Genomic DNA, 19,847 nt, shown 5'->3' with positions numbered 1-19,847 from the left:
CAGGCACCGTATTTGAAGTCAAAAGATATGCTTGCATCCTGGTTCTGTCACTTGGTAGCTGTGGGATGCCAGAAAAACTTGTTTAACCTGTTTGAATGTCAGTGACCTGATTCATAAAAATGGTACTAATACCTACCTCTCAGGTATGTGTAATGAACAAATGTGGTAACAAATGTGAAAACACTTTGTATACTGTAAAGGCTGCTATAGAAATATAGGACAAAAATGATCACAGCAGTATTTAGTGATTTATTAAATATTGAGGACACTTTTTTTTAAATGTGAAGATTTCTGAAGGACAGTAAAATAAATGGCAGTAGTGTCCAGAAAAGAATGGGAAAGTTAGAACGGGCAGGTGCATTTCTAAGTTGGGGTATGTTACGGTTTTTTTTGATACAGTACAGTACTGTTAATCTGTTTTCTCTTCCTTATGATTTTCTTAATAAACTTTTCTTTATATTGTAAGAATACAGTATATAATACATATAACACACAAAATGTGTTAATTGACTTTACATTATTGGTAAGGTCAGCATTAGGTTATAATTTTCTCTGACCTTCCATGCTCAGTTTACAGAGTCAATGGCCAAAGGAGAATTAAGATGTAGATTAGATCTAGAGAGCATATACGAGGTCTTCTATTTAAATGTTTTGGTTTTTCATTTACATTGTTCCTATTTTTAAGTCTAATTGCTTTTAAAGTAGGAAGTTCAATAGGAGATTAGTAGTTAAGTTTTTGGGGAATCAAAAGTTATATGTGGATTTTTGACTGCACAGCTGTCAACGCCCTTAACCTTTGCATTGTGTAAGGGTCGACAGTATAGTGACTTGGTACTTGAGACCTTCTCAGTGAGGTGATTTTATTTATTTTTTAGAGAGAGAGAGAGAGCGTGTGAGAGGGTGGGGAGGGGCAGAAGAAGAGAGAGAGAGCGAATTCCAAGTAGGCTTCATGCTCAGCACGGAGCCCGACATGGGGCTTGATCTCATGACCCTGAGATCATGAACTGATCTGAAATCAAGAGTTGGACACTTAACTAATGCTGCCATGCAGGCACCCCCCTCAGTGAGATTATTTTAAATGTTTTGACCTTAAATACATTTCTTTTTTTTTTTTTTAAAGATTTTTATTTATTTATTTGAGAGAGAGAGAATGAGAGACAGAGAGCATGAGAGGGAGGAGGGTCAGAGGGAGAAGCAGACTCCCCGCCGAGCAGGGAGCCCGATGCGGGACTCGATCCCAGGACTCCAGGATCATGACCTGAGCTGAAGGCAGTCGCTTAACCAACTGAGCCACCCAGGCGCCCGACCTTAAATACATTTCTGTTATTGAATATCAGCTATGTACCAGGTTGTATAAGTTGAGGGGTTAGGCTGTAGTGGTAGGAGCAGAAAAAATAAGGATACAACAATCCATTGGTAAGTTACTATAAGTGCTTCATATAAAGAAAATGGAAATGTTAGGTTAAGGAGTTTTGGGGGAGTTTGTAATTAGGATGGGGATGAGAATGGGAGTGGAATTTTTTTATTCAGGAAAGATCTCTCTGAATGTGGCAAGAGCCTCCAAATGGCGGATGAGAAGGACCAGTCATGTGAAGGTCTTGGAGAAGGACATTCTAGACAGAGAGAACCATGGATCACATCTATTCATCATTTCACTCTTATGACTTGGAATGACCAGGAAGCTGGAAGATCCACCCCATTGACATAGTCATTGTTATTGTTGTGTGTAGAAAAGAAAATGTGCATACTAAAATAAGTGCCTGGTACATTTTTTTTTTTTAAGATTTTATTTATTTATTTGAGAGAGAGACTGAGAGAGAGAGAGCATGAGAGGGGGAGGGTCGGGAGGGTCAGGGGGAGAAGCAGACTCCCTGCTGAGCAGGGAGCCTGATGCGGGATTCGATCCAGGGACTCCAGGATCATGACCTGAGCCGAAGGCAGTCGCTTAACCAACTGAGCCACCCAGGCGCCCGAGTGCCTGGTACATTTTAGGTAATTAATAAATAAATGTTCTTATTCTTCCCTTATGAAAGCTTACTACTTTTTTTTTTAAATTTTATTATGTTATGTTAGTCACCATACATTACATCATTAGTTTTTGATGTAGTGATCCACGATCCATTGTTTTCGTATAATACCCAGTGCTCCATGCAGTGCGTGCCCTCCTTAATACCCATCACCAGGCTAACCAATCCCCCCTCCCCGCTCCCCTCTAAAACCCTGTTTGTTTCTCAGGTCCATAGTCTCTCATGGTTCATCTCTCCCTCCAATCCCCCCCGCCCATTTTTCCCTTCCTTCTCCTAATGTCCTCCATGTTATTCCTTATGTTCCACAAATAAGTGAAACCATATGATAATTGACTTTCTCTGCTTGACTTATTTCACTTAGCATAATCTCCTCCAGTCCCATCCATGTTGATGTAAAAGTTGGGTATTCATCTTTTTTGAAGGCTGAGTAATATTCCATTGTATATATGGACCACATCTTCTTTATCCAATCACCTGTTGAAGGGCATCTTGGCTCTTTCCACAGTTTGGCTATTGCGGACATTGCTGCTATGAACATTGGGGTGCATATGGCCCTTCTTTCACTACATCTGTGTCTTTGGGGTAAATACCCAGGAGTGCAATTGCTGGGTCATAGGGTATGAATTTATTTAAATAGCTCTATTTAAAAATTTTGAGGAACCTCCACACTGTTTTCCAAAGTGGCTGTACCAACTTGCATTCCCACCAACAGTGTAAGAGGGTTCCCCTTCCTGCACAACCTCTCCAACATTTGTTGTTTCTTTCCCTGTCCATTTTTGCCATTCTAACTGGTGTAAGGTGGTATCTCAGTGTGGTTTCGATTTGAATTTCCCTGATGGTAATGATGATGAACATTTTTTCATGTGTCTATTAGCCATTTGTATGTCTTCTTCAGAGAAGTGTCTGTTCATCTCTTCTGCCCACTTTTTGACTTGATTATTTGTTTTTTGGGTGTTGAGTTTGAGAAGTTCTTTATAGATCTTGGGTACCAGCCCTTTATCTGTAGTGTCATTTGCAAATATCTTCTCCCATTCTGTGGGTTGCCTCTTTGTTTTGTTGACTGTTTCCTTTGCTGTGCAGAAGCTTTTTATCTTGATGAAGTCCCAAATTTCATTTTTGCTTTTGTTTCACTAGCTTTTGGAGATGTATCTTGAAAGAAGTTGCTGTGGCCTATGTCAAAGAGGTTACTGCCTATGTTCTCCTCTAGGATTTTGATGGATTCCTGTCTCACATTGAGGTCTTTCATCGACGTTGAGTTTATCTTTGTGAATGGTGTTAGAGAATGGTCGAGTTTCATTCTTCTGCATGTGGCTGTCCAATTTTCCCAGCACCATTTATTGAAGAGACTGGCTTTTTTCCATTGCATGTTTTTTCCTGCTTTGTCAAAGATTATTTGACCATAGAGTTGAGGGTCCATATCTGGGTTCTCTATTCTGTTCCATTGCTCTGTATGTCTGTTTTTGTGCCAGTACCATGCTGTCTTGGTGATCACTGCTTTGTAATATAGCTTGAAATCGGGCAACGTGATGCCCCCAGCTTTGTTTTTCTTTTTTAACAGTTCCTTGGCGATTCGGGGTCTTTTCTGATTCCATTCAAATTTTAGGATTGTTTGTTCCAGCACTTTGAAAAATGTCATTGGAATTTTGATCGGGATGGCATTGAAGGTATAGATTGCTCTGGGTAGCATAGACATTTTAACAATGTTTATTCTTCCAATCCATGAGCATGGAATATTTTTCCATCTTTTTGTGTCTTCTTCAATTTCTTTCATGAGTGTTTTGTAGTTCCTAGAGTATATATCCTATACCTCTTTGGTTAGGTTTATTCCGAGGTATCTTATGGTTTTTGCTGCTATTGTAAATGGAATCGTTTCTTTATTTTCTCTTTCTACACTTGTGTTGTTAGTGTATAAAAAAGCAACTGATTTCTGTGCATTGATTTTGTATCCTGCCACATTACTGAATTGCTGGATGAGTTCTAGTAATTTGGGGGTGGAGTCTTTTGGGTTTTCCACATAAAGTATCATGTTGTCTGCGAAAAGAGAGAGTTTGACTTCTTCTTTGCCAATTTGAATACCTTTTATTTCTTTTTGTTGTCTGATTGCTGTTGCTAGGACTTCTAGTACTATGTTGAACAACAGTGGTGAGAGTGGGCACCCTTGACGTGTTCCTGATCTTAAGGGAAAGGCTCTCAGCTTTTCTGCATTGAGGATGATATTCGCTGTGGGTTTTTCATAGCTGGATTTTATGAGCTTGAGAAATATTCCCTCTATTCCTATCCTCTGGAGAGTTTTAATCAGGAAAGGATGTTGTATTTTGTCAAATGCTTTTTCTGAATCAATTGAGGGGACCATATGGTTCTTCTCCCTCCTCTTATTAATGTGTTCTATCACATTGATTGATTTGCGAATGTTGAACCACCCTTGCATCCCGGGGATAAATCCCACTTGTTCGTGGTAGATGATCCTTTTAATGTATTGTTGGATCCTATTAGCTAGGATTGTGTTGAGGATTTTGGAATCCATATTCATCAGGGATATCGGTCTGAAATTCTCCTTTTTGATGGGATCTTTGCCTGGTTTGGGGATTAAGGTAATGCTGGCCTCATAGAATGAGTTTGGAAGTTTTCCTTCTGCTTCTATTTTTTGAAACAGCTTCAGGAGAATAGGTATTTTTTCTTCTTTGAATGTGTGGTAGAATTCCCCAGGGAATCCACCAGGCCCTGGACTCTTGTTTTTCGGGAGGTTTTTGATCACTGCTTCAAACTCGTTACTGGTTATTGGCCTATTCAGGTTATCAATTTCTTCCTTTTTCAGTCTTGGCAGCTTATAGGTTTCCAGGAGGGCATCCATTTTTTCCAGGTGTTGCTCAGTTTATTGGCATATAGTTGTTGATAATAATTTCTAATAATTGTTTCTATTTCCTTGGTGGTGGTCATGATCTCTCCCCTTTCATTCATAATTTTATTAATTTGGGTCGTTTCTCTCTTCTTTTGGATAAGTCAGACCAGTGGTTTATCAATCTTACTAATTCTTTCAACGAACCAACTTCTAGTTTCATTGATCTGATCTACTGTGTTTCTAGTTTCTAATTCATTGATTTCTGCTCTAATTTTAATTATTTCTCTTCTAATGCGTGGCTTAGGCGTCATTTGTTGCTTTTTCTCTAGTTCTTTAAGGTGTAGAGTTAGTTGGTGAATTCGGGATCTTTCTATTTTTTTGAGTGAGGCTTGGATGGCTATGTATTTCCCACTTAGGACCGCCTTTGCAGTATCCCATAGGTTTTGCACTGATGTGTTTTCGTTCTCATTGATTTCCTTGAATTGTTTAAGTTCTTTTATTTCTTGGTTGACCCAAACATTCTTGAGCAGCATGCTCTTTAGCTTCCAAGTGTTTGAATTTCTGCCAAATTTTCTCTTGTGATTGAGTTCCAGTTTTAGAGCATTGTGGTCTGAGAATATGCAGGGAATAATCTCAATCTTTTGGTATCGGTTGAGACCTGATTTGTCGCCCAGTATATGGTCTATTCTGGAGAAAGTTCCATGTGCGCTCGAGAAGAATGAGTCTTCTGTTGTTTTAGGGTGGAATGTTCTGTAAATATCTATGAGGTCCATCTGGTCCAGTGTGTCATTCAAAGCTCTTGTTTCCTTGTTGATTTTCTGGTTAGGTGATCTGTCCATTGCTGAGTGTGGAGTATTGATGTCTCCTACAATTAACGTATTGTTATCAATATGACTCTTTATTTTGGTTAACAGTTGGCTTATGTAGATGGCTGCTCCCATGTTGGGGGCATAGATATTTACAATTGTTAGATCTTCTTGTTGGATGGACCCTTTAAGAATGATAGAGTGTCCTTCCGTGTCTCTTATTTACAGACTTTAGTTTAAAATCTAATTTGTCTGATATAAGAATTGCTACCCCAGCTTTCTTTTGAGGTCCGTTGGCATGGAAGATAGATCTCCATCCCTTCACTTTCAGTCTGGATGTATCTTTAGGTTCAAAATGAGTCTCTTGTACACAGCATATGGATGGGTCCTGTCTTTTTATCCAATCTGTAACCCTGTGCCGTTTTATGGGAGCGTTTAGGCCATTCATGTTGAGAGTGATTATTAAAAGATATGAATTAATTGTCATCATGTTGCCTGTGAAGATGTTGTTTTTATACATTGTCCCTGTAAATTTCTGTCGTATATCACTCTTGGGGTCTTTCTCCTTTTATAGAACTCCCCTTAATATTTCTTGCAGGGCCGGCTTAGTGGTCACATATTCTTTCAGTTTCTGCCGGTCGTGGAAGCTCTGCATCTCTCCATCCATTCTAAATGAAAGCCTTGCCAGATAAAGTATTCTTGGCTGCATGTTTTTCTCCTTTAGTACCCTGAGTATATCTTGCCAGGCCTTTCTGGCTTGCCAGGTCTCTGTGGATAGGTCTGACGTTATTCTGATGTTCCTGCCTCTGTACGTAAGGAATCTCTTCCTCCTAACTGCCCTTAAGATGGTTTCCTTGGTTCTCAGATTTGCAAGTTTTACTATTACATGCCGGGGTGTTGCCCTGTTTTCCTTGATCTTGGGAGGGGTCCTCTCTGCCTCTAAGACTCAAATGTTTGCTTCATTCCCCAGATTAGGGAAGTTCTCAGCTACGATTTGCTCAAATACATCTTCTAGTCCTCTCTCTCTCTCCACTCCTTCCAGGATTCCAATTATTCTGACATTGGAACACTTCGTGGCGTCACTTATTTCTCTGATTCTATTTTCATGGATTCTGAGTTGTTTTTCCCTGGCCTTGTCTTTTCCCTTTTTATCTATTATATTGTCTTCCAGGTCGCTTCTTCTGCCTCAGTTACCTCAGCTGTTAGATTATCTAGATTGGATTGGATCTCATTGATAGCATTTTTAAGTTCTGCCAATTCACCTTTTATTTCTGCCCTTAGAGACTCCATGTTGCCATTAATTGATTTCTACATTCTAGCCATTGTCTTCACAATTGCTAGCCTGAATTCCATCTCTGACATCTTGGTTATATCTGCATCCATTCATAAATCTGCAGCATAAGTCATAATCTCTGAGTCTTTTCTGTTTTGGGGGCTCCTCCTCCTAGTCATTCTGTTGATGGGTGTTTGAGGGAATGTATAGAGTCTAAATTATTGACCAGAACCCAAGCAAGATGCACCTGTTTTCTTGGGACCTTAGGGTTGCTGGTCTCTTGTTTTCCCAGCCTGTCTTCTGCGGGAGGGGCCTGCCGCACTGTTACTCAGGCAACCCTGTTTGGGCGGAGTTGCCCTGAGCCCCTGTGGTGGGGGATGGGCTCAGTGGGGATCAGTCTTTGGGGCTTTTGTTCTCTGGCGGCTTTCCCTGGCAGCTTTCCGCGTCTCTTCCGCGAGTCAGAGCAGAAGAGACCGTTTCCAACCCTCTGCCTCAGAGCAGAGAGACCACAGTCTGTTCTTCCGTGAGCTCTCCAGGCCACACTATCTCTGCTTCTGTCCGTGCTGCTATAAACTGCAGCGTCCTGGGGTGTGCGCCCCTCCACAGCGCCCCCAGTCCTGCCTCCAGGTCGGGGCACGTCTCTGCCCTTTGTGTTTCTAAAACCGCCAGCCGCTCCCAGTTCGTGCGGGCGCGCAAATCCGCCGCTCGGGGTTCCCACCCCGGGGCTTGCAGTTCTCCGGCGGGATGCGGTGCACCATGTTTCCCTCTCGGAGGCTGCAGTTCACGTGCGCGCGACCGTCGCTCCGGGTTTCTGTCCGGAGGGCTGCGGTTCGCGTGTGCACGACCCCGCCAGTCTGGTTTTACACCCAGGGGCTGCCCTAAAGTTCTTTCCAGAGGCTACCGGTCTGCGAGTCTGTGCCCTGTCCGCAGTGCGCGAAGCTGTCACTCACCGGGGGTGCAGGATCCCCACGGCCAAGCACCCTCCCGCTGCCATTTATCCTCCGATATCTGCCCGCAGAATCAGGGCTCTCCGCTTCGTACCTCAAAACCAACTGCCTGCGATATTCTGTTTGTAGAGATCCAGATCTTCTTACATCTCAGGCTGATTTCGTGGGTGCTCAGAGTGGTCTGGTAGATATCCAGCTCAATTCTGGGGACCAGTTGAAATAGGGTCCCCTACTCCTCCACCATCTTTCCCCCCCTCCCCGCTTACTATACTTTTTGAAGAGTTTCATACCTGTATCTAAAATTTTTTGCTATTATTTAAATATAATTTCAAGAAAAGTTTTTCTTCCTACTTTGCCATTTCATTCAACCATTTCTCCTATCAATAAAAAGTCCAAGCCTTTGTTTATCTAAATGAAGCAGCAGCTACCACAGTATTCTGTTTATACTCAACATGATATACTCCAAGGTTTCTCATCATGTCAAGTATCTTACTTTAGCACTGAAAAAGTTTCTGCCATTAGGAACAGTTTAAATCCGTAGCAAATATACTTATTAAAGAATTTGTTTAACTACATATTTTTAATGTCCTTTTATTTTGGTGGGAAATGCAAAGGAGAGTTAGGTGTTTTGTTAGTTCCTGTTGAAATGTACATATAAATCAGTCTTCTGTCTATGAAAGTATTTACTCCTTTGGCCTTCCATGTTCAGTTTACAGAGTTGGTGGGCAAATGCAGATTAAAAGGTACACTTAGTCTAGAAAGCATATATGAGGTTTTTAGATGTTTTGGTTTTCAATACATGCTTTTCTTATTTGTAAGTCTGATTGCTGTTAAAGTAGGAAATTCAGATATTTTCTTAGAAAAGGATTAGAAAGTCTTTATGCAGCTCATTTTTGATGTTAATTTTAACAGAGTATTTCTGAGAGTCCTCCAAAGAAAGACATTAAACATTTATTTGGAGCTGCAGATCAGAAAGGACCACGTATATTAAATGAACAAGTAGAAGGTAAGAATTGTATTTTCTTAAAAAGTCACTTGATAGAATGTTAATTTAAAATGGGAATACTGATATGTTCTAATATCCAAAGAAAATCACCTATTAAATGCATAGAAAGGAGAAAGATGTGAAAAGGAGATCAATTGTATATCTTATCAGGGGTCAGCAACAGATTAAATTGAGAGTGCCACTGAAGGAGCTAAATTACTGGTTCCATTTCAAGATACTCTAAGACCTAAGGGACATCAGGAAATAAGAGGAAAAGAGGGAATGATGAGAAAGGCGGAGAGTACCGGGAGTAAATGAAGGACAAAGCAGCTCTTTATAGTGGAAGGTGGTAACATAAAATAATTCTTTTAAAAGGAAGAGCAGAGTATTTGAAATGCAGGAATAATATCAAGTGAGCTTCCAGTACCAAAGTTTGTCAGAGTAGTATGCCAAAATTTTTCCACTCTTACTGATTTCCTCACTGTTGGGATGTCATTAAGGACTGGCGTAGCTGATTATGCAGAGCTATGTCCTAGTCAGCTATAAATGTATATATCTTAATGTCATATAAAATGGTGGCACTTCATAAGATAGTATCATTTAGTGCAAAATAGGAGAATTGGAAGGAAGAAGAGAGCAGGGTCAGTTAGGGGGAGATCAAGGAAGCTTTAGCCCTGATAAAAAGTCCATTAGAAAGTTTATGACTTTTTTTTAAATTTTATTTATTTATTTGACACAGAGAGAGACACAGCAAGAGAGGGAACACAAGCAGGGGGAGTGAGAGAGGGAGAAGCAGGCTTCCCGCCAAGCAGGGAGCCCAGTGCGGGGCTCGATCCCAGGACCCTGAGACTATGACCTGAGCTGAAGGCAGGCGCTTAACAACTGAGCTACCCAGGCACCCCGAAAGTTTATGACTTTTAATACATTTTCAGTTTTGGAGAATCGATAGTGACGAACTTGAGACTTTTTCTAGAAGGTTCAGTTAAGGTAAAGGAATGTGGCAACAGACTCAGTGTGGACCAGAATTTCTCAAATTTTAGTGAATCATCCGAGACCTTGTTAAAAATGCACATTGTGAGCAGCAGGTCTGGGATTCTGCAGTCTGACTTCTCAGGTGATGTCAGTGTTGGCGGTCCTTGGGTCATGTGCTCCATAGGAAGGATGTAGACTTCCCTTTAGCGAAATCAGGAAGGGCCTTTGGATAGTTCAAGACATAATGGAATCAAGGAAAAGCATTATTTTGTTTTTATTGCTGAGCATGTTTTTAGCTAGAGGGGAGCAAGGAGATGCAGAAATAGAGGTTATAGATGTAAGATACTACTGCTAAACAAAGAGGAAAGAAGTGGTGGAGATAATCCGTAATAAAAGGGATGTAAAAGCAGAACAATCAAGACCATAGATCTAGAAATTACTTTTTAAAAAAATTTATTTATATTAGGGATAGAGAGAGCGAGCGACCAGGGCGAGGGGCAACGGGAGAGGGAGAGAGTATCCTTAAGCAGACTCCCTGCTGGGCCTGGAGCCTGATGAGGGGCTCATTCCCAGGACCCAGACATCATGACCTGAGCCGAAATCAAGAGCCAGGTGCTCCCAGAAATTACTTTTGAAGAAGGTGGATAGTGAAGGGAAGGAGGGAAGAAAGTGAGGCGTGTTAGCTAGGAAATTTTGGAGTTGATGAGGAAGCTCGAGAGAATTCACTTTAGATGACTTGAGTGTATTTGCACTCAACTCAACAAAACATTAAATTACAGCTGCTCCACAAAGAATACTGAAAGCAGATGGAGTGCTAAAGTTGGGGTAAAACAGCCACTCTTTCATCCTCCTCAGATCTATGGGACATCAAAGATCTCTCTTGTATTGGTATTCATTATTTCAATGAGATTAATTTGAATATGGAAGCTTCGGCTTTTTTTTTTTTAAGATAGCTAATTTTTTTATATGATAGCTGTTTCACAAAAACTTTTAAAGAATAACATGATCTACCAAATCAAACTAAATTTGGAAACCAAAGAGATTATAGGGTTCGTTCTCTAAATGCTACAATTGTTATTATCAGTAAGATTGACACTGAATACATATATTTGCATTTTTTTTCAATATTTATACTGGGTTCATATTTCTCTCTTGTCGCTGTCCGAAACCACCTTCCTATCTCCAGAAACAGAACACCAAAACCTAATGTAATCATTTTCAGAGCCAAGCATGAGGATTCAGCTTAGTACTAACTGCATGAATGTTTAGTTGCCTTTCATGTTTACATATAATTAACATTATGTCCATTTTACTTTTCAGATTCTCCTAAAAGTTATCCTTACGTGAAGGTAAAACTTTTATATTTTTATTTTGAATTTTTAACTACAGATTGTATGAAAGGTCCATCATGTCTTAATCATATTGTTTTAATACCCATTCAGCCTACTGTTGAAGTGAAAGATTCTGTTCCTAATAAAACAGTAGAAGTGAAGGAAAAACAAGCATCCAACTCAGGTAAATTTTACAATACAAATTTCACAGTGGAAAGAAGTACACTAAAATATTTGAAATGCTCACAGTCTTCTTATTCTGAATTTTTTTTTTTTTTTGGTGGCAAATTTAACTGAAGGATTTGACATAAATAAGGTAGATACCATTGTTGATACCCATGTTTGAACAGAAGATATTTATAAGCATAAGAAAAAGAGACTTTTAAAATGTAAGCTTTAGCTCTAGTTTCTACTTTTATGCTTTGAATTCCTGAAGTTCCCAGTTTGGAATCCCATTACTTCCTTGGGATTCCCAGAAGTTAATTATTAGACTCTCAGATTTTTCCAGTGTTCACAATGTTTATTTCAATTCTGACCTTTCCCTAGAGTAAAGCTTCACTTGCTATCATGTCAATTGTGTTTTAAGTTTATTTCATCTTAGCGTTATTATGTTGATCATCTTAAGCCAAACAGATGTTCTGATTAGTGGACTCTGTGTGTGTGTGTGTGTGTGTGTGTGTGTGTATGGTGTCTTTGATTATTAAAACTGTGGGAAGTAATTAGTTCTATCCTAGTATTTGGTAGACACAGTCTTTTAAAACCATAATTTTGAAACTTATTGGCCTTAGGGTCCTTTTATGCTATTTAAAAATTATTAGGAATTCCAAAGAACTTCTGTTTAAGTGTTGATATTTACCATAGTAGAAATTAAAACAAGCATTTAAAATACAAGCATACACGATCATACATTCTCAGCCGTTAGAGCTCTGACCCAGTAATCATGCAAGTTGTGATACTATCACGTATCCTATCTTTAGAAAACTTCACCATACACTTAATAAGAGAATGAGAGTGAAAATGTCAAATAACATTTAGCATTACTGAATGGATGGATTGGAACTCCGGGGATTCTCAGATGACATGGGAGAACTGTTTTAAACCGTGTACAGGGTTCATGGATACAAAATGATAAGAGGGGCCCTTGTGGTGAAGTGGGCATTAAGGTTTCATTTCTGCATTTCTTGCTTTTTTCTTTCCCTTGTCTTAAGAGGTTTAAATCAGACAATCTTGTTTAAAAAAAAAAAAAAGGAAAGTATTTTTGTTATATATTCATTTTCTGTTTCATGGCATTGTAGTTTTTGGATCTAGCGTGGACTGAGACTGACTGTGTTTTTACATGGAAATGATTAGATCACCCGAGGCTTTCATTTCTCAGATGAATTTATGATGTTTGTCCAAGGCTTAAAAATTTCTGAAGATAGGGACGCGAGGGTGGCTCAATCCGTTGAGCGTCTGCCTGTGGCTCAGGTCATGATCCCAGGATCCTGGGATCGAGTCCCACATTGGGCTCCTTGCTCAGTGAAGAGCCTGCTTCTCCTTCTGCCCCTGCTGCTCCCCCTGCTTGTGCGCTCTCTCTCTCTCTCTTCTTCCTCTAACCAAAGGAACATCTGAATAAGAATTATGAGAAAGTAATTTCCTTTAGGCTAGTTTTTAGCATTCACTTGAGAGTAGGTAGCAGGATTATATTTAGAACTTTGGGACCAGTGGGGAATACTAGGTAGAGATCTAAAGATTGCTTACTCAAAACATAGTTTCTTAGCTTTATTTTGTAGCTCTAAATTCACAAGTATTGGTCAAGCTATATTCATTGTAACTATAAAAAGCACCTTCCCAAATCAAATATTAAAATATTTCCTATGTTCTATATGACTTTTGTTTTAGAGTTGGCTTTCCCAGCAGTAATGGGAATAGTTGAGAATTTACTATATAGTATCATCTTCTCAGCTATGTATGCATAGTCCATCTCCTTGTTTTATTATTTTTATTTTATCTCTTTAGAGAGAGAGAGATGGGGGGAGAGAGGGAGAGGGAGAGAGAGAATCCCAAGCAGGCTTCATGCTCAGCACAGGGCCTGATGGGGAGGGCTCAATCTCATGACCCTGAGATCATGACCTGAGCCTAAATCAAAAGTTGGACACTTAACTCACTGAGCCACCCAGGTGCCTCTTTATTATTATTATTGTTATTTAAAATTTTTATTGATTTGAGAGAGAGGGAAATTGAGAGAACGAGTGGGAGGAGTGGCAGAGGGAGAAGCAGACTCCCAGCTGAGCAGGGAGCCCGATGCGGGACTTGATCCCAGGTCCAGGGGTTAATGACCTGAGCCGAAGGCAGCCGTTTAACTGACTGAGCCACCCAGGCACCTCCCTTTATTATTTTTAATAAATAAATGGAATATTGGTTTTAAGGAGCACTATATTATTTAAAAACAATATATGGAAAGTCCATTTTAATTCTACTAAGATACTCTGTCTATTGATTAACCACCTCTAATGTGTGCTCTACTTAATGTACCAGTTCATTCCATGCCTTTTATCAGTCATATGATCAGGTCTGTACTAATAAACCGTACAATATTTTTTTCACCCCTGTACTTTTATGTTCTTTCTTTCCTTGTAGAATTAACACTGTATTTTCAAAAGATTTTCAATTATCTCCTAGAGTAATGCGTACAGGCAATAAATCCAAAGTTATTTACCTATACAAGTGACTTGTTTGCTTTTACTTCTTCATGAGCTTGGTAGATCCAAGAAGTAGGACTTTTAAAATACCTACAGGCTCCTGTAACAAAGGAAGATCTGAAACACAAATTATAAATACAAGCAACTTAAAACAGTTCATGTAGATTGTTTCTCTTCTCACTTGATGCCTTTTATAAAGTAATGAGCAAAGTTAGTCTCTAGGGACCCAAGATTGTGTGTTTATTCATTTAATACAGATTTATACTGTACTGTGCCCTGATCATTTTATAGCCTCAGTATTTCTGGAACCATTCTGTCAGTGCAGTTGTACTTCATCTTTATTTTGCCTTACTGCCTTCTAATTCATCTCCCATCTTTTATTACAGTGCCCCTCAAATTCATTCCTCCCCACAGCATTTAGAGTGATCTGTCTCAAATGTAAATATGACTATGAACCACTGTTGAAAATATATTTGTGTCCAGGTATCTTAAAATTACATATAAAGCTTTCATAGTCTTGACTTCCTCTTAGATCCCTGTATTTTAGACAAATATTTACCCTGTTGTGTGCTTCTCTCCCTTGTCTTACTACAGCCTTGCATACTCTTCCCGTTTTCCTCCCTCTGACCCCTTTGAATCTGGCTGACCTCACTGTTTTCAGTTTCAGTTCAGGCATTATCTCCAGAAAAACCATTCCTGACACCTTTTATCTACATGCTTCTTTAAACCTGGGTGCCTAGCACTTACGGGAAACTCTGTAAATAATTACTGAGTAAAATAAAGAGTGTAGACACAGAAATGACTTAAGGGATTGCCCCATACAGGGGCACCTGGTTGGCTCAGTCGGTTGAGTGTCCAACTCTTGATTTCGGCTCCGGTCATGACCTCAGAGTTGTGAGATCGAGCCCCGTGTGGGGCTCAGTGCTGGGCTTGGAGCCCCGTCAAGATTCCCTCTCTCTCTATCTGCTCCTCCCCCTCTCCAAAAAGAGAGGGAGAGTGAGAGAGATTGTCCCATACAGTCCAGGAGCAAAATAAGAGATATATAAAGAAGTAATTTACAGTTCAGGTGGTGAAGATACACTAGAAAAATCGATAAAGTACTAAGGCAGCCCTGAAGAAAGAGACACCTATTCATCTGGGGAAGAAGAGCCATAATCAAGGATGGCTTTACATAGCAGTCTGTGTCCTAAAAGATGTGAAGAAATTTATCAAGTAGTAGAGGAAAACATTTCAGGCATGTTTACACTCATCAGGGACATACACCCATAGGAAGGTTGTACACTAATAAAGGCATAAAAAATACTAATAATTTTGGAAACCATGAATAATGTAGTTGAAGCTTTGAGTGTTAAGAGGTGCTGTTACAAGGTAAAGAACAGTCTGTTGTGATTTTATACGTTTCTGCTGCATTATAAAATTTTGTTTCTGATTGTTTTGTTCATTGATGTTAGGTGGATGAACCTGTGAATGAATCTTTGAGATGTTTGTATGTCTTTAACCTGGTGACATTTAGTATTTCCCAAATGGTTTGTTGAAGCTTCCTATAATTAAAAGTATTTCTTAAAGTAAATATTCAGCTAAAGATTAAGTTTAAACTATCAATAGATAAAATGTTATTTTCTATTTTTAAGAAGGTTATAGCTTTTATCTAACCATTCTAAGTAGTCCATTTTAACTAAATATATAGATTGGCCAGCAGAACTAGACTTAGAAAGGACATCAGAGGAAGAGCAAAAAAGACTTGATGAAAGTGAAAATAACCACCTAAAGGTATGTAAAAAGTTAAATTTAAATTTCCGATTTTATATTGTTTTTCCTGCTTTAATAATGTAACATAGTTCAAATGAAATGATCTTTTGAATGGACATATTGAAGTCATTAGATTATAATTTAATATTTAGTTTTTATAAAATTTTACAAGTTACAAAACTTAAAATATTGTTAGAATTTATAGTAACTTATAGCTAAACTTCATCCTTGGAATTGAGATAAAAAAAATTCCTGAATATTGTTTGCTTCTTCACATTTTTGTAACTTTTTATGCAATAAAGAAGGTAACATCAAATATTGAATCATATGTTTAAGGAGTTGAAATTATGAGCAGTATAATAATGATGACTAGTGACTTAGATTCAGGTAGAAGGAGTAATTCTCAGTGGTTCAAAATGTGCAGTTCTGTATTGCCAGTCACTAATACCAAGATAAAAGATTTATTTCGCCTTGCGATCTCTGTGTAGTTGACTTCAGAGAGTGGGGTCATAAAATCAGCACAATTGCCTATTGTAGAATCACACCTTCCAGGGTGGGACCTTTGTAGTTGGGTAATAAACAATAACTTTTTCAGTTATTTCATTTTAGCATAGGAAATCAGTAAGTATTATTAACATTTTTCTCATCCACTCTCAGTGGACATTATATTAGAGCTGTATATAAGCAGATAATTATAGTGATGTATAACACTATCATAGTACATAATTTGAATTAAGATTTAGGAATTTTCTTTCTGATTGATGTTAATTGATCTTGGCTCCTAATAATTGAAAATTTGCCTATTCTCTAGTTATTAATCTTTAAAGAAAATCCTCAAATGTGCTGTAGGGGCTCACTATTCTTAAATATGAAAATTATAATTTATATATATATATAAATATATATATATTCTTAAGTATGGTGAGATAAAATGCTTTTAAGTTTGCAACATTAAAAAATAATCTAATTCATTTTTTGGTAGATGTAACATGTAATGAATTGTTTATTTCAAAAAAACTGACAAAGTTAAGTTTATGGATTTATGTTTTTCTTCTGTCTAAGCTAGGGCGAGTTATTTGTCACTTCTTTGTTACAACATAGTGACTTGGGAGCAGCTTAACATAGATTAAGAAATTTAACAGTTAAATTTTAATTATTTTCTAATTTTTCTTTGTCCCTACTTGATTACTTAAGGATAAAGGTATTTCACAAACATGTATCCTGGCAGAAAAGACATGTGAAAATCAAGCCCAGCAAATTAACGTTCCACTTTTGCATCTGCAAAAAAAGTCTCGAGAACCAGAAATGAATAAGAAATGTGATAGAAAGGATAATATATCTGTATATTCAGAACATCCTTCTGTGCAAAAGCGTGAGGAAATCTCGATCAAACAAGGCAAATTGGTGTGGAAAAATAATCTAAAACACATCATCAGTGAGTTAAAGTGGAAGTTTGGTGAAACTTGTGAAAAACAAAAAATTGCTCCTTATCCTAAGGAAGAGTCACTACGTGGTAACTTTAAAGAAGGAGCAAACTTAATGGAAATACCTTCTAACTTGACAAATGATAGACTTGATTGTGAGAAAAAGCATATATTTGCAGTGCCTGTCCCTCTAGTAGTTCAGGCATTTCCTGAACAAAAAAATTCTAGTCTCAAATATGCTTGCCAGGCATCTTCTGATTTTTCTCTAAGTGAAAATAAATCAGACTGTGAAAATGATAGCAAACCAGACACGGAGCATGTTTTTAACAAAAATAAGAGTTTTAAAAGTGATACAGAAACTAAAAAAGTAAGGAACCCACTCGCTACGTTTGAAGTGAAAGAAGACCAAGAGTTTGACGTGCAAATGGCAAAAAGTATGAACCAAAATAGCACTAATTCTAAATTAGACATTGGACGTATACCTCAGTCTAGTGATTCAGAAAGCCATTTTGACAAAAGGTTTTCCCGCTCCAATGAGATGAGACAAATGGCTCAAATAAAAAGGCACCATAGTTCTGCCGTTACAAACATTTACAAGAAAACAAAAGTCTTGTTCCAGAAGCCATTCTGTGCAGTTAATAACAGTACTAATAACTATAGAAGTATGGAACCCGAATTAGAAAATGTGAGTTCTTCTCCACCATGTAGTTACAGAACATCAGAAGTATGTCTAAAAGAAGAATTACAGCAAGATGTTCAAAAGTTTAAGAACGAGATAGGCATGTTACAGATAGACATCTGGGATTTGGAAAAAAAGAAAGTTCAACTTCAAAAAGAGGTAGAGGTTCACTTTGCTGCTGCTCTTTTGTTTTTTCTCTTTATCAATTAATCTGAGTCATTTTGATACTCCACTTAGGAAAAAAGTTCGTGTATAACATGGGGTTGTCTAAATACGTAATTGTGTTCGGAAATAGATTATTTCTGCTATCTAAATGATAGGAGTGCAGGAAAACATTCTTATGATTGGTTTTCCATAAGTTTCTCTGTAAGTCTCCCAAGTGGCATGTGGCCTGGGAAACTAATTTAGCTATGCACCCTGTGACCTCATGAACCAGAGTAACCGTAAAGAAAATTCCTTAAAAAATGCAATTATCGGGGCACCTGGGGTGGCTCAGTCGCTAAGCATCTGCCTTCGGCTCCGGTCATGATCCTGGGGTCCTAAGATCGAGCCCTGCATCAGGCTCCCTGCTCAGCGGGAAGCCTGCTTCTCCCTCTCCCACTCCCCCTGCTTGTGTTCCCTCTCTCACTGTGTCTTTCTCTGTCAAATAAATAAATAAAATCTTAAAAAAAAAAAAACTTAAAAAATGCAATTATCTTGGCACATCTGGGTGGCACAGTTGAGCATCCGACTCTTGGTTTTGGCTTGGGTTGTGATCTCAGGTTCATGAGAGTGAGCCCCGCGTTGGGCTCTGTGCTCAGCGTGGAGTGTGCTTTAGTTTCTCTCTCATTCTCCCTCTGCCCTTCCTGCTCATGCTCTCTCTCTAAAATAAATAAATCTTAAAAAAAGATATATAATAATCTCTAGTGTTTTTTTTTTTTTTAACATTTATTTATTTATTTGAGAGAGAGCACATGTGTGCGCACAAGCATGAGCCGGGGGAGAGGCAGAGGGAGAGAGAAAGGGAGAAGCAGATTCTCTGCTGAGCAGGGAGCCTGACATGGGGCTCCATCCCAGGCCCCTGGGATCATGACCTGAGCTGAAGGCAGACGCTTAACGCTGAGCCATCCAGGTGCCCCATCTCTAGGGTTTTTATTTTTATTTATTGGCTTAAATATAAATTGCATTTCCATAAACAATAAAATGGGAAAGAAGCAAAGACTAAGAGAAAGGATATAAACAAGTATTTCAGCTAAACCTATTTATTGTTTCAGTATGTGCAATCTTTTCTGCTTTGTACTCACTCTTGGAACTTAGAATTCCAACAGGACCACTTTGAGATATTTTTAATAACAGATATTTGTATTATCACTTTTTTCCTCCACATGTTTTTTAAACAGACTCTTTTTTTAAGATTTATTTATTTATTTAGAGAGCATGAGCAAGGGGAGGGGCAAAGGGAGAGAGAGAGAGAGAGAAGGAGAGAGAGAGACGGAGAGAAGTAGACTCCCCACTGAGCATGGAGCCTGGTGCGGGGCTCAATCCCACAACCCTGAGATCATGAGCTGAGTCAAAATCAAGAGTCAGAGGCCCAACTGACTGAGCCACCCAGGTGCCCCCCTCCACTTTTTTTTTTTTTTTGTCACCATTCTCACATGTTTCTGTTGAGTCAAACGTTCATATTATGTTTAATAAAATATGGTACATTTTGACATGTATGATTTTTATAATGTAGGTAGCATAAACCTTCAGAAACCCTCAGTATTTAACTCGAAGGGAGAAAACGGACTTTTGAGGTGAATTGAGTTTTAAAAATAGACAAAAATCTAGAGATATCCTCCTTCAAAAGAAAAAGTAGCTAAGCACCTTGTCCCCAATTAAGATATTAAATTACTGTGCCAGTGTCATACTTTTAATGTATCTGATTAATTTAATGAATTTGTTTGATAACTTACCTGATTCAGCATTAAAGAATTGTATCATGTCTTTTGGTGCCATAAGATGCTAGGTAGTGCCACTTTAGGAACTTTGGACAAATCATTTAACCTTTTTTGGTTCTACTCCCATTGATCAGTGGAAAATGGGATTAAAGTTGATAATTACTTTTATACCCTCTAGCTATAAAAGTTTATGATAACCATGAATGTGGAATTTG

General features: G+C 38.5%; 1 protein-coding gene across 6 annotated transcripts in view; it reads left to right on the top strand.

The window, feature by feature from the left end:
• LOC123842322 (ankyrin repeat domain-containing protein 26-like) overlaps positions 1-19,847 on the top strand; it is a 134,123-nt gene that overhangs the window by 34,404 nt on the left and 79,872 nt on the right. For 5 of the 6 annotated variants that reach the window (XM_064591735.1, XM_064591734.1, XM_064591733.1 and 2 more), the window contains 5 exons: positions 8,805-8,898; positions 11,170-11,198; positions 11,292-11,364; positions 15,549-15,631; positions 16,805-17,872. In XM_064591735.1, the coding sequence (XP_064447805.1) occupies positions 8,805-8,898; positions 11,170-11,198; positions 11,292-11,364; positions 15,549-15,631; positions 16,805-17,872 (1,347 nt within the window). The remainder of the gene's footprint in view (positions 1-8,804; positions 8,899-11,169; positions 11,199-11,291; positions 11,365-15,548; positions 15,632-16,804; positions 17,873-19,847) is intronic. The other variant, XM_064591736.1, reaches the window with a different exon arrangement.

Source organism: Mirounga angustirostris, unplaced genomic scaffold (assembly GCF_029215605.1).
Source record: "Mirounga angustirostris isolate CCGP_5_RB_7025 unplaced genomic scaffold, mMirAng1.0.hap1 SCAF_5, whole genome shotgun sequence".
NCBI classification, from domain to species: domain Eukaryota; kingdom Metazoa; phylum Chordata; class Mammalia; order Carnivora; family Phocidae; genus Mirounga; species Mirounga angustirostris.
Note: the sequence above shows the minus strand (reverse complement) of the source record. Positions and strands in the feature narration are given on the sequence as shown.